The sequence below is a fragment of the Egretta garzetta genome, unplaced genomic scaffold (genome assembly GCF_000687185.1).
Source record: "Egretta garzetta isolate BGI_Z169 unplaced genomic scaffold, ASM68718v1 scaffold394, whole genome shotgun sequence".
NCBI lineage: Eukaryota > Metazoa > Chordata > Aves > Pelecaniformes > Ardeidae > Egretta > Egretta garzetta.
This window is the reverse complement of record NW_009259533.1, coordinates 21,734-34,977: the sequence shown is the minus strand read 5'-3', so window position 1 is coordinate 34,977 and position 13,244 is coordinate 21,734. Positions and strand designations below refer to the sequence as shown.

Below are 13,244 nucleotides of genomic sequence, written 5' to 3'. Positions count from 1 at the left end.
GGGCTGAGCCCCAAGTCCTTCGGAGAGAGAGGGGGAAGACAATGCCAGTCTCTGCATAGACTACACCAGCCAGAATCCAAGGAACATTTTTGATAGACTCGTGCTGTGACAATGGCACTGAGCGGTCTTTGCTGCAGCTGTGATGAAGAGCCCTCGGCACCTTGCCCAAGAGACACCTTTACATCAGCACACATGGCTGGAGGTGCAACACGGACATCTCTGTTTCTCCGTGTTTTTTTTTTAAACGTCTTTGAAATTACAGTCTATGAATAAATAATCTCTCATCTCAAAGGAAATTACCTATTCCCTGCCCTGCACTGAATGAGCAATTCATGGATGTGGCCCTCTTATTTTCCCACCTCCAAATGCTCGCTCTTGTAAGCTGCCAATCACCACTGTCACAGCAGCACGGTAGGGCTTTGGTAAATTCAACGTTTTGGTAAATGTAACTTTTTTGGTAAATGCAATGTTTACTTTGGTAAATGCAATCTTATTTTTCCAATATAGGGGAATATTAACAAGGAGCAGGCACTGTCAGTTCACGGAAACTTGTGGCACTTCCTTCAGTCAGAAAATCCACACTAATTTATACCTGATAGAACCTACTTTGTGGGGTTTTGGAACATTTCCAGAGAGGAATCATCTGTCAGTCACCATTTCTTGCATTTCCCCTCCTTGGGATTGATAGGCACTGACATGATGCCTGGCATTTATGCACAATGAAACCATCATGCTTCGACTGTTAAAAACAAGCACTTTTTGGAAGTACCTTCATGCCTGCCTGATTTTTCACACCTGAGCTCATGTGACCCTTCCTGAGTTAACAGTTGCTCATTTGGATGTTTTTGACATTTTTTTACGTGCTTGCAAACAAAAAGCTACTCAACTGCAATGGGGATTATTTGGGGCTATTAGAGCCCTTGCAGATTACACAGGGGATTGGGTTGCATATATTTTTCTTGGACTGACAAACAAAGCCAAAGAAAATGAGCTGCAATGTACAGCAATGTGATTTGAACCAGAATTCAGATTTTTTCAGGGATTCAGGTTATTTTTCTGAGTGAGAGCTAGCAGCTAGTGAGAGCTAAACAGAGCATGATGACTGCTGCTAATGAGAAAAAAGTGCTCCAGGAATAGCAGACTGGGTGATGGATCTGTTGATCAGGGACCAATTAAGGTGTAACTGCCACACTTGGGAATGCCTCACACTGTACCACGCTAATAAGATGTATTCATGTTTCTCTCCAACCCCATCCCTATCATAACCTCTCTTGTCCCTCCCTCCTCTATTTAATTATCAAAGACAGCGCTGTGTAGAGACATATCAAGCCTGTCAGTGTTAATTCAGCTGTGAGAGAAGTACACTGACCACACACGCACACTCTGCTTGTGGTCTCCTGTGGGACCGTACCTTTGCTCCGAGGGTTTCCCGGCTAGCAGCGTGAATTCTTGCAAATAATGTCGTGATTCAAGTTTCTGTGAGCACTGTAATGAAAAACAGCATTTGGGTGCTTGAGAAAGTTCCCTTTCCTGCAGACTTGTGCATTGCTTTGGTGAAAAATGGGTGCCCTCAAAAAGTGCTGATTGCCCAAAATGGGATATGTCATGGTAATGTATTGATTCCCTCAAAATTTTCAGTGAAAACATGATCCATGCTCTCTATTTTCATGTTATTTTGTCATCGGCAATATTATTAGTTTTGACTTTTATGTTGGAATGTGTAAGATCAATAATTTCAACTTTTAATGGAGTTACATAGAGTATGGACATAAAAATGGAAAAGTTACGGCATTTGTATCCTGCCGGGGCCATAACATACCAGTCAGAGGTTGCAGAAGGTCCCATCAAATTGCCATTGCCAAAGTTGTCTGAACTTTTACCTGATGGCCCTTGCACTGTCTCATGTTCCATGACTCCGGTTTGTCACCCCCTGCCTCGGTCCCTTGTAGGCACAGGCCGGAGACTCTTGCACATGCCTCTTTCCAGTGGGAGCGATTTTCACATTCAGTTTTGTTATCTCTCTTTGGGCCACTCAGTGGACGGCAACTGGAATGAGTGGTCGAGCTGGAGCTCTTGCTCTGCCTCCTGCTCCAACGGCACCCAGCAGCGGACGAGGGAGTGCAATGGACCTTCCTATGGGGGAGCTGAATGCCAAGGACACTGGGTGGAGACAAGGGACTGCTTCCTACGCCAATGCCCAGGTCAGTGAGCAATGACTTTCTCTTTCTCTGGGGTCATCCTTCTCTGTAGTTCCAGGCAGGCTTTTGTGAAATACCCTCCTATTTTCTTTGGGGAAGAATTGTGCAGTTTTCACCAGTAATGCAGTAATAAGGAGGTTTTGGGTCATATCAATGGACCACACAAGCCAAAATCCATAGCTGGCAAATGCTCCAGAAGACCCCAGAGAGGTGAGCAATTACCCACGGGGAACGTGTCTTTCTAACCTTAGATACCAGTTTTCAGCATGTGTTAAAAAAACCTGAACAAAATATCAATGAAACCCTTTCCACACCTCCACAATGCTTCAAATTTCTCCTTTTTTTTTTTTTTTTTTTATTATTATTCTACCAATTCGGCACTCCCAGTTACAGCTGAAGCAAACAGGGAAGCAACCACTGTTGTATCACAGCTTTGAACCTTATCTATGACAAGGTCTGGCACAACGAAACCTCGACTCATGCTTATCTAAGACTTGTCACTTACTTTACTCATCAAACTGTGTCTTAAATTAATAACAATAATAACATCAATAATAATAACAATAATAATCATAATCGTAATCATAATAGTAGTAATAGTAACGATTCCTGATGCCCCAGGTGTTATAGCCAATATCTTACATTCAGAATGATCACCTTGGACCATGGGCTCCAGGAGAGCCATTTCATGCAGGAGAAGCAAAGAAAATTGAAGCAGATACCAGAGCACACCTACCACCAGAAGTCTGCATTTCTCAGACTGACACCAAGACTATAGAGTTGCAGGTGCCCTTTCCTCCTTTCTCTGCAGAAGTCTTGGGGGAGGCCATTGCAAAGAGATTAATTGGGTCAGCTAGTGTGGAAAATATTCTGACCTGGAAACACAGCTTGAACATCTAGAAACCTTCAAGACTGATCAGCAACCAATTTTTCTTACCATGCTTTTCTTGGCCCTTTCCCTGTCTCTCCCTGGGTGCTCCATCCCCATTAGACCATAGGACTGAGAAGGAGTGGATCCCTGAGATGGAAAGGGTCTTCCTCCCCTTTTCAAGAGAACAGGGACAGCCAGAAAGAGCTCAGCTCTTTGAGGCATTTCTCATACCTTGCTCAGGTGAGCAAGTATTGTCATTCTCTTTATTCCACAAGCATAGAAGTCAGTAGCTCTTTAGCCTGGTATAGCTGTTTCCTCAGGGAATCCCTATCCTCTCTGGTAGCATGACCATCTGCAACAGAGCATGAACAGTATTTAACACAAGTATTGGACTTTCCTATATGGTCTCTAGTAGGTTTTGGTGTTGTGGTGGTTTGACCCTGGCTGGATGCCAGGGACCCACCAAAGCTGCTCTATCACTCCCCGTCTAACCGGACAGAGGAGATAAAAAATAAATCAAAGAGCTCGTGGGTTGAGATAAAGGCAGTTTAATAAAGAAAAAAAAAGCAAAAGCAAAGGCGTGGTAGCAAAAGGAAAGAAAACAAGATTTTATTCTCTACTTCCCATTAGCAGGCGATGTCCAGCCACTTCCCGGGAAGTAGGGCTTCAGTATCCATAGTTGTTCCTTCCCGAAGACAAAACGTCACAAAAGATGAATGCCCCCTCTCCTCTTCCTTTTCCCTTAGTTTTTATATCTGAGCTGATGTCATATGGTATGGAATATCCCTTTGGTTGGTTTGGGTCAGGTGTCTTGGCTACATCCCCTCCCAAGATCTTGCCCCCTTCCAGCCCACTGGTGGTGGGAATATTGGAGGCACAGCCTTGATGCTGTTGGAGCACTGCTCAGCAGTAGCCAAAACATTGGTGTGTTATCAACCCCTTTCTACATACCAATAGAAAGCACATCTCTATGCTGCTCGACCCAATACAAGTGTTTAGGTATCTCACCCCTTCTTTGTAACTTACGGGTATCTGCAAAGACAAAAAGGGCCTCGTTCTTTTTTAGACAGTCTTGTCCCACTGATTTCAGAGTTAGTTGTCAAAGCACTGTTGGTCATGGCTTCCACTGCATACAGTGTCACCAAAGCAAGCATCAAAGGTTGGTGCTGTCCCTTTTCTATGATAATTTTCTTCTACTTGTTGGAGAACAAGAGGGGGATCCCCCACCCTCCCAAAAGGAGTTATTAAACCCAAGATGATTTGTTAACTCCTAATTAAAAACCTTACAGGAATCAGGAGATTTAGGTCCTTGCTCTAGTTCTGTAACCAAGTTGTTTTTTCTCATCTGTGATACAGTAGAAGAGAATGTTTCCCTACCTTGCAGGCTTGTGTGAGGGCTAATTAACATTTTAGAGTGCTTTGATAAATGCCATTGTTAATGTAAAAGAAGTAGCATTTCCACTGAATCTGTAAAGATGTTGAGAGAACATACAATGAAATGAGACAAAATCCCAAACCTCTTTCCAAGGCACATGAAACAACAGTGCAAAGGAAATGGCAGGAAGGAGGTTTATTTGGTGTTTGTCCATGGTTTCTCAACCAGGGGCTCTTCTGGTCTTTCTAAATCTCTGAGCCAGACCTTCTCTGGGAAGATCTGTTTTCACACATACATTGTACATCCCAACCAAATTCAAGCTATGGACTTTGACTGGTAGATGTGGCTGCCAGACACATCTACAGACAGATCCCTGCCCCCCTGAAGGGCGTTCATGAGCACAGCCTCAAATCTGAGCCCACAGTGAAAGATAGGGCTGTTTTCGCAGGGGGTGAGGATACTGAGGAGAAACATAAGAACATACTGCACTTATTAAAGGACTGCTGTAATGGAAAAGAGAACACACTGATTTCATATCTGTTGAGGGTCAGACAAAGATCTGAGGTGGGAGACTTCCCTTCCCACTGAGCCATGCTCTACTCACCCTGTGTTCCACTGCCCACCTTGGAAGCTTGCCTCCTTCTGTTGCACATTATGTTTGGGGTATGACAGGCCGTTTCTCTCCTCTTTTTTGTTTCCAGTGGATGGGAAGTGGCAGGCCTGGGGAGTTTGGGGCAGCTGCACCGCCACATGTGGAGGTGGGACTCAAAGACGTGACCGTGTGTGTTACGGGCCCTTCTTCGGTGGAGAGACTTGCCAGGGCCCCAAGGAAGAGTATAAGCAGTGCAATGACAGAAAGTGTCCTGGTATGTACCCCAGACTCCTCACACTTTTCTTTGCATGGGAGGGCCAGGGATTTTGGAAAGCGGGTTGTGTGTCGTCAGAGAGCTGAATCCAACAAGGAGCTGTGATCTAACTGGACCCTGCCCATAACCTAGGCACAAGATACATCAAAGGCTTGATTTAATTCTTGCCGAAGCCAGTGTAACTATGCTGATTTCAGTGAATGTTTGGTAAGTCTCGCCAGTCTACCCTCGATATTTTTCATCTTTGCATTGCCATAGAGCCATAAGAGGAAAAGACACGCTGTTTGATAGCGAAAATTGACATCAGAGTCTCAAGTCCATAATGTAGTTGAGTGTTGAGGATGCTGCAGTGATTTCCCACCCTTTACCCAGCCTCCGGGAGACCTGCACACCACTTAATTTTTTAAAAAAGACAGACGTGCCTACATGTGTCAGAGCCTTACCCAGTCTCACTCTCCTCCAGCTACAGCCATGGGAGCAGCACGAGAAAAAGAGTGCAAAAGCCTGAATGGAGGGCAAGTGAGCTGTAGGACAGGGGAAAACCTAGAGTTTAATGTTAAAAATAAGCAGGAGCAAATACTTGCAAGTGGGAATGCTTCTGTCTATCTCACAGAGCATAAAGAGGCCAGAAAAAAAGGCTTGTGCACCATTTTTATTCTTTCTCAGTCTCAGTTGAAGCACCTGGTGAAATTGCTGGTGGGAAATCAATGGCCTATGTGATGCTGGCAGTCAGACTGCATCGATCGTAATGGGCCCTGATTTTTGACCGAAAGGGTAATTAACTGTCAGAGCATCTCAGTGAGAGACAGGAGAGATTCTCACGGCATCATCGTGGCGGTCCTCGTGAAAAGGGGTGTCTCCCTAAAAGACGGGCTGGAGCTCAGCACAGAGGTAACAGTTTTGGTGCAGATGTTTCTGGGGGTGGATCTGACGTGTTGAGGACAGCTGACCCTGAGAGTCCCTTGCAAACTGCTGAAGATAAAGATAAAAGCCAAAGCACTTCAGCGTGGCAGTTTCAGCCCCCGTTTAGCTCAAAGATAACAGAGACTGTGTGCCTGAGACAGCGTATTCGCTCTTTCCAGCTATGCTCTAATAAAAGACATCACCTCTCCTTACAAGCTGTGCCTCTCAATTAGCAGCGGCGTGTGAGAGTCTCCTCTAACTCAGCCACAAAGCTCTCCCTCGCCATAGAAAATCTTAGCACCGGGTTGTCTGGTGGTGTCTACAGAGCGATGCAGATTTAGTTCAGCTTCAGTGTGTGCCAGCTGGGGCCCTGGCAGAACAAGCCCAATCTTTTCTTCTCTTTCCGCAGGGGCCGATGCCTGCACAGTGCTCAAAAGGAAAAGACATGTCTCAGGGACTGAGTCCTGCTAGGGTTCAAAACCAGAAGGGTCTCATTGCAGTTGTTAATTTGCAGGGGAAGGAAAAAGGTGGGGAGTCATCAGAGGCTAAAAATAAACCCGCTCAATTTGTTCTTGAGAAAGTATCAAATGCCGGCATGATTTGATTTGAACAGAAGAACTGAGCTTAATTGGGTTAGTTGTTAAAATCTCCCAGTGCAAATAGGTTACTCTGGTAAAAAGGGTTTTGTTATGAAGCAACATCAAAAAGAAAAAAAGAAGGAAAAAAAAAAAAAGAAAAAGAGGATGAAATTGTTCTCTTCTGGCCTGGGAATTGCTTCTGCACTCACTGGCAAGACAACACCAGACAATCAGTGGATTTCTAAATAGCATCTCTGATCCACAGCATCCCTCAGCGGTCCCCAGGGAGACTGCAGGGGTGACGCGACCAGGAAGGTTTGACAGGTCAGAGGAGGAGAACGGAGAGGTCAGATGTGAACACACTCCCTCTCTGCTTTTTGATGTGTGCTGTTGTTTTGTAGCTGGAAGCTTCCCACCCCACGCCCCAAACCCTCCTTTGAACCACAGTTTGATGTGGAGAATCTGTGACCATGGCCAAAGCACTGGTCAAGGAGGCAGGAGTTTGGATTCACTCCCACGTGCTGGTCACAACTGGGCGACTTAATCTCGCTGTCCTACAGCTCTGTGTCAACAGGTTGGAAATAAAACTGTCTCTTTTTCACCCATGTTCTGCTTTATCTACAGAAGTCATAAGCTGTTGACATAGGGACTATTTCTGTGTATGTGCAGAGCACAGCAGGGGTCCTGCTTGCCCTCCAGGATTTCATTACAGTAGCGATTACTCAAAAGAGAATTTTAAAACAGGGGAAGGAGCATCTGTTTCCAAGCACAGAGTGGAAGTTGTTCATTTTTACTAGGGAGGAATCTGTCTTTGAACTGCAGCTGAGGCTGGAGCCACACAGTCTTAGAGCTTGACTCCAGGAGCAGTAACGTGTAGGCAGCTTGTTGGGTCTTGTACGAGTCCTTCAAACAAATAGGACTTGCCATGCCCGTAAACTTAGGTTTGAGCCTTCCTCACAGCCAGGTTGGTGCTCTGGGTAGTTCCAGAGCAGCAGCAGGGTATGTCCATCACTGGGTATTTGCTCCATGATGCGGGTCCTGAAATGGTCTGTGTAAGCACATCCATTGCACAACCCCTTGTAGAAGGAAGCCTTCAGGGTTCTGCTGCCCTGCAGATCCCTTAGGAGAAACATGAAAACTTAAGGCCTCCTTCTTTTTTTATGGCAGAGGTACATTTTCCCTCCAACCTTGGCATGTATCTACTGGCACCATTGGGCGCTGGTACGGGCAGCACTTTTCTGCATGGGAAGAAAGCTCAGCAGGCAGCTGCCAGGCTCCACGGCTGGTTGGCTTTGGCTTTGCGGCTGCCTTTCCAGTTGCAGGCATGTAGTCAGCTTCGGTTTTATTAGTAGTTTTACGTACACAATAAATAAAAGCTGTAATCGAAAACCATTAAATATAATTTTTTCTCCTCCCCACCCTCAGGAGTGATAAATAGCTTTAACACCATCCTCGTGGCTCCCTCCATTTTACACGCTGCAAGTAATGAGTTTTTCGGCACAAAGCTCTCCTGCGGTGCATGTTTTTTCCCAAGTTCCACTGACTCTGGGACCAACACAGCTCCACCCACAGACAGAAGCATCCAAAAACCTCCTTCCAAAGAGCTTTTTCTGTGATATCTCAAAACACTTTCTGCAGTCTCCTGGACTCTGCAGCAGTGTTTGGAAATGAGCTGCTGATACAAATCCAGCCTGTTGGTGCTCACATCTTCTCCAATGCCCTCACATAAGATAGCAGCAGACAGAGGGCCCTGAATGAAGTCCACCCAGGGGATGTGCCCACCTTGTTTTTTCATCTACTTGTTGGTCTTTCCTTCATTCTTACTCCACCTTATTTATGCCGAGCCTCATTTTAGACGCATCCGGTCCAAAACCCAGCTCGTCACCCTGAATGAAGGAAGGCGTAGAGTCTGGAGACACAAAAGGTGGACATCAGTTCCTTAAGCAAGAAAAGAAAACTCTTTAGTAGGGTGCAGCAACAACAGCTTTCTTGTAAAGAGCTGCCACAAGGCAAGGCAGGTGTGTTAGGTTTTCCCAGGTTGTTACATGCATATTAGCGAGCTGATCCTCAGGATGGATGGACACCCATTTTTCAGACAGGCAGAGCAAATTCCAGAGAGGTTAAGTGGCTTTGTCAGGGGCCATGCACCAAGAAGCTGTGGAGCTGGGAGTTCACCTTCAGGCCTCCTGGCTCACACCACACTGTTCATCCCTCCAGACCACACTCCTGTTTTCTCTTTCCATTCCCTTTTCCACATCTGTCCTGAGGGGGAGGCTTTACCAATGGAGTTTTTCATTCCTTGCAGAGCCCCATGAAATCTGTGATGAGGAAAGTCTTGCCTCTGTGGTTTGGAAAGAGACGCCCGCTGGGGATGCTGCAGCGGTCCGGTGTCCTCGCAATGCCACTGGTAAGGATGATTGCATGTCTTGGCTGGGGAGCTGGCCCACCCTCAGGGTATCCTTCATTCTTTGCCTCCTAGATAAGGAGAACCTGGTTTGGGGAGGACAGGACAAGCAAATGGACTTCCCTCCCTTCACTCAGAGCTAAACTAAATCTTTCTGAGTTTCTGTGGTCTTTTGCTGTTTAACAGCTTCTTGATTCTTACTGGAGAATCTGAAATGGTTCCCCATCTACCTACTGCCTAGTCCTGGGACAGCTTTGCAATTAAGGGTTACTGTGGTGTGTTCTCCCCATTTTCTACAAATAACTCTGCAGAAGCAGGTAGTGATTTATGAGAGTCCTCTAGACTTGGGCATTATAATTCTCTCTATTTCTCATACAAGAAGCTAGTATCTGGAAGTAGGAAATCTGAATTGCACCGTCCACTCACACCTAGGTGCTTTCTTCTCCCTCTTAGAAACCATAGCAGCTCTCTAAACACACCTTCAGGTGCTCAAGCTGTCAGTCTGATCATGGTGTTTTGAAGTGATAGCTTCTGGGCATCCAGGTGTTATCTGTTGTGACCATGGCCACATGTTCCCTATGGAGTGGAAAGCAGTGCAGAGAAGACTCCAAGTGACATGCTGGTGGTGGAGCTTGTCCTCAGCTGGATGTTTCTCCTCCTCCTCCCAGGGAGGGACAGAAATGGGGCCAGCAGTGTCAGTAATGAACATAAAGGCTATATTTAGTTTGAATGGGATTGTTGGATACAGTCAAACCCTGTAGTTCTCTTTGACTCACATAGCTTAGGACAGTCAGTGTCATCCCAAACTAGAAGGCCTAGAAGAAGGGCTGCATCCATAGCAAGATCACTGAATCTTTTAACGGTAGCGATGAGATTGTGGACCCAGCAAAGCCTGCTCCTCAGAGACTCTCCAAATATCAGCATAATTGCTTGGGTGGGGTGGTCCCTCTCCCCTTCCTCCTCACTGATATGTCTGTTCCTCTGCATCGCAAAAGTGTGTGATTACCACTGCAAAACTCACTGTAGACTGAAGCTGAGGAATGGCCTGGGGGAGGACTGCAAGCAGCTTTCAGAGTTTTTCAGCTGATGTAAAACGGTGCTGTTGGGTATTTATTCTTGAGACTGTGTAGGCAGCACAAGCCACTTTGGCTGGTTTAGTTGCAAGTACCAGACCATGCCACCTGGGGAGGCTCGTGGGACTTCCTGAGCCAGGAAGAAACCTGCCCTCCCGGGCAGAAGAAACCTTCTTTCACCTCGACTAGCCATGTCCAATCTGTTAGGTTTTGTTTTCATTCCCAGTTCCTTTTGCTGTCCTGCCCCTCAGTAAGAAAATGCAGGAGAAGGAAATAAAAATAATCTCTCCTACATGCTTGCATGTGTTTTTCAGGCATCTGCAGATGCCTCCGCTGCCCTTTGTGCTGGTAGGTGTGCCTACATGGATGCATTGACCAGTTCTGGGTGACCTCCCTGAAGGTGCTTGGCTTTTCACCCTGTTGTCCTCACTCCCATATTTGTTTCTTTCTTCTTCTAGGATTGATCCTTCGAAGATGCATTTTAGATGAAGAAGGGATAGCTTATTGGGAGCCTCCAACATACATCAAGTGTGTTTCTATTGATTATAGGAACATACAGATGATGGTAAGGCAGACCAACTTCTCAGCTCAGCAGGTTTGGGATCCCACCAAATGCTTGTTACACTGCTATAGTTATAAAAAAGAAGGAAAGCAGCATTCCCATGTGAAAGGGAGATGCCAGCTCTGCCCTGATTTTCTCTTACTGTTTTTGTCTGCTTAACTTGTGATGCACGAGCACTCTATGGACAGGGATGGTTCCTCACTGAGTATTTCAATACCTAGCTTGGCAGAATCCAGGTCCTACCAGGTCTTTCATATCACATTATCAGTAAGAATCACTGTGACTATATCACTTTTAAATAAGCCAGTTATTTTTCATTAGTCTTAAATTCATTGTTGTGATTAATTTCTGCTGGTGTCCTGCGGCTTGCTTTAAAATGGCATCACCTTTATGAGAACTGCCCTGTCCTATTTGCAACAAGGTACAGCCTGTCCTAAAATAGTTCTGAATTGGTTATAAGAAAACAAGGTTTAGGGGAGAAAAATCTTCTATTAACTGGCCTTGGGTTATGAACAGAATAGTGTCTGTGTAGTAGAATAATCTCTTCTGAACCTACATACACACAACCATTCCTTTGTGGGCATACAGAAAATTTTGCTTCTGCTCTCCTACCATCTTAAAAATATCGTAGGCTCCCAGGCCAGCAAAGATTGTCAGATTCACCTAATCTGCACCCTGAACTACAAGGAAGGTCAAAAACCTTCCCCCAGCAATTTCTTCACTGAGCTCATTAATTTGACTTTGTCCCTAAAGTGTTTGTCGTGTTTCTTTCTGTTTCTCAGACCAGGGAACATCTTTCCAAAGCGCAGCGTGGGTTGATGGGAGATGGGCTGTCAGAAGTGCTCCAAAACCTTGTGGAAATCTCCCAGGATGGGACCAGCTATAGTGGGGACTTGCTGTCCACCATTGATGTACTCAGGAACATGACAGAGATCTTCCGTAGGGCTTATCATAGCCCAACTTCTGGGGATGTACAGGTGAGCTGAGATGCATATCCTGGAGATGAAGGCTAGGTTACAGGTGTGTGTGCATACACAGGGCTCAAGGTTTGATCACCTCCTTCGTAACTAACAGAATGCTGACAAAAAGCCAGAGTATTTTCCGCCCAAGTGAAAATAGGATAGGAAGGGATTTATACAAGGCAAGATCATCTGTTTTTAATCAGTTTCTGACAGACATCTACCTAATCCGCTCTTAAAAACCTTTAGTAATAGATACAAGATGTATTCCCAGTCCAATGCTTTATCAGATATAGTAGTCAAAGTGAAGGCTTTTGGGAAAAGTCCTTACTACAGCCTGTTTTCATAGAATCATAGAATGTTTTGGGTTGGAAGGGACCACTAGTGGTCATCTAGTCCAACCCCCCTGCAGGAGCAGGGACACTGCTAACTAGATCAGGTTGCTCAGAGCCCCGTCCAACCTGGCCTTGAACGTTCCCAGGGATGGGGCCTCCACTGCCTCTCTGGGCAACCTGTTCCAGTGTTTTACCACCCTCATTGTAAAAAATTTCTTCCTTACCTCTAGCCTGAACCTACCCTGTTCTAGTTTAAAACCATTTCCTCTTGCCATTAACACCCTTGGAAGTAGGGGTAGGACCCTTTGGGAATGGGACCATGAGAACCCTCTTGGAGCATGGATGATTCTCCCATGTTCCGCACACATCACGGTGTCCTTCCTAGCCTCTGCTACATTTGGCTAACCACCTCTTTTTTCCTCTTTTGTTTGCCTTCTCCAGAACTTTGTCCAGATCATCAGCAATCTTTTGTCGGAGGAGAACCGGGAGAAATGGGAGGAAGCTCAGCTGGTATGAACCTTCCGCACCTTTCCTGAAACAAGACAGGTTTTCAGCATAGGCTTAAGCCACGACAAGGGGAATTTCCAAGTTTCTACATGACCTTTTAGCATTTCTTGCCCACGATGCATTTTGTGCGACATGTATCTGTTTCAGCCACAGACCACAAAATATCTCCATCCACCAATGCTGTTCTCCTTGGATAAATCCTTATGATGAAAGAGACAGACAATGCAGCCATGGTCAGCTGTGGTGAGATTCACAGTTGACTGCCAATCAGCTGATTCAAGCAACTGGTCGTGCGGGTGAGCTTAGCTCCAGGCTGAGTCATATTTATGGAGTAACCCAGTGAGCCACAGGATCTCAGCACTAAGCCAGAGTCTCTGCATGAAAAACAGTGAAAGACTGGGGGTGAATACCAGATTTTGGACAGTTCTCAAAGGTCAGGCTGGGTTTGGAGTTGATAACCCTTCTGGCTTGCCACAATTCCCCTCTTCTCCTCTTGCCAAACTTGAGTTCCTGGCTAAAAAGTTGTAGGACAAACAGGACTTTCATGCTTCAAAGCTGGGCTCTGCTCAGCTGAGCTTCTGGTTCTGCTCAGCATGAGCTGAGCAAAGGTTCA

The 13,244-nt window shown here is 45.7% G+C and overlaps 1 protein-coding gene across 1 annotated transcript in view; it reads left to right on the top strand.

The window, feature by feature from the left end:
* The window catches only part of LOC118452174 (adhesion G protein-coupled receptor B1-like), a 90,670-nt gene that overhangs the window by 64,561 nt on the left and 12,865 nt on the right, over positions 1–13,244 (top strand). Inside the window, exons 6-11 of the mRNA XM_035893186.1 lie at positions 2,009–2,201; positions 5,146–5,310; positions 9,097–9,198; positions 10,727–10,833; positions 11,613–11,807; positions 12,566–12,634. Coding sequence (XP_035749079.1) covers positions 2,009–2,201; positions 5,146–5,310; positions 9,097–9,198; positions 10,727–10,833; positions 11,613–11,807; positions 12,566–12,634 — 831 coding nt within the window. The remainder of the gene's footprint in view (positions 1–2,008; positions 2,202–5,145; positions 5,311–9,096; positions 9,199–10,726; positions 10,834–11,612; positions 11,808–12,565; positions 12,635–13,244) is intronic.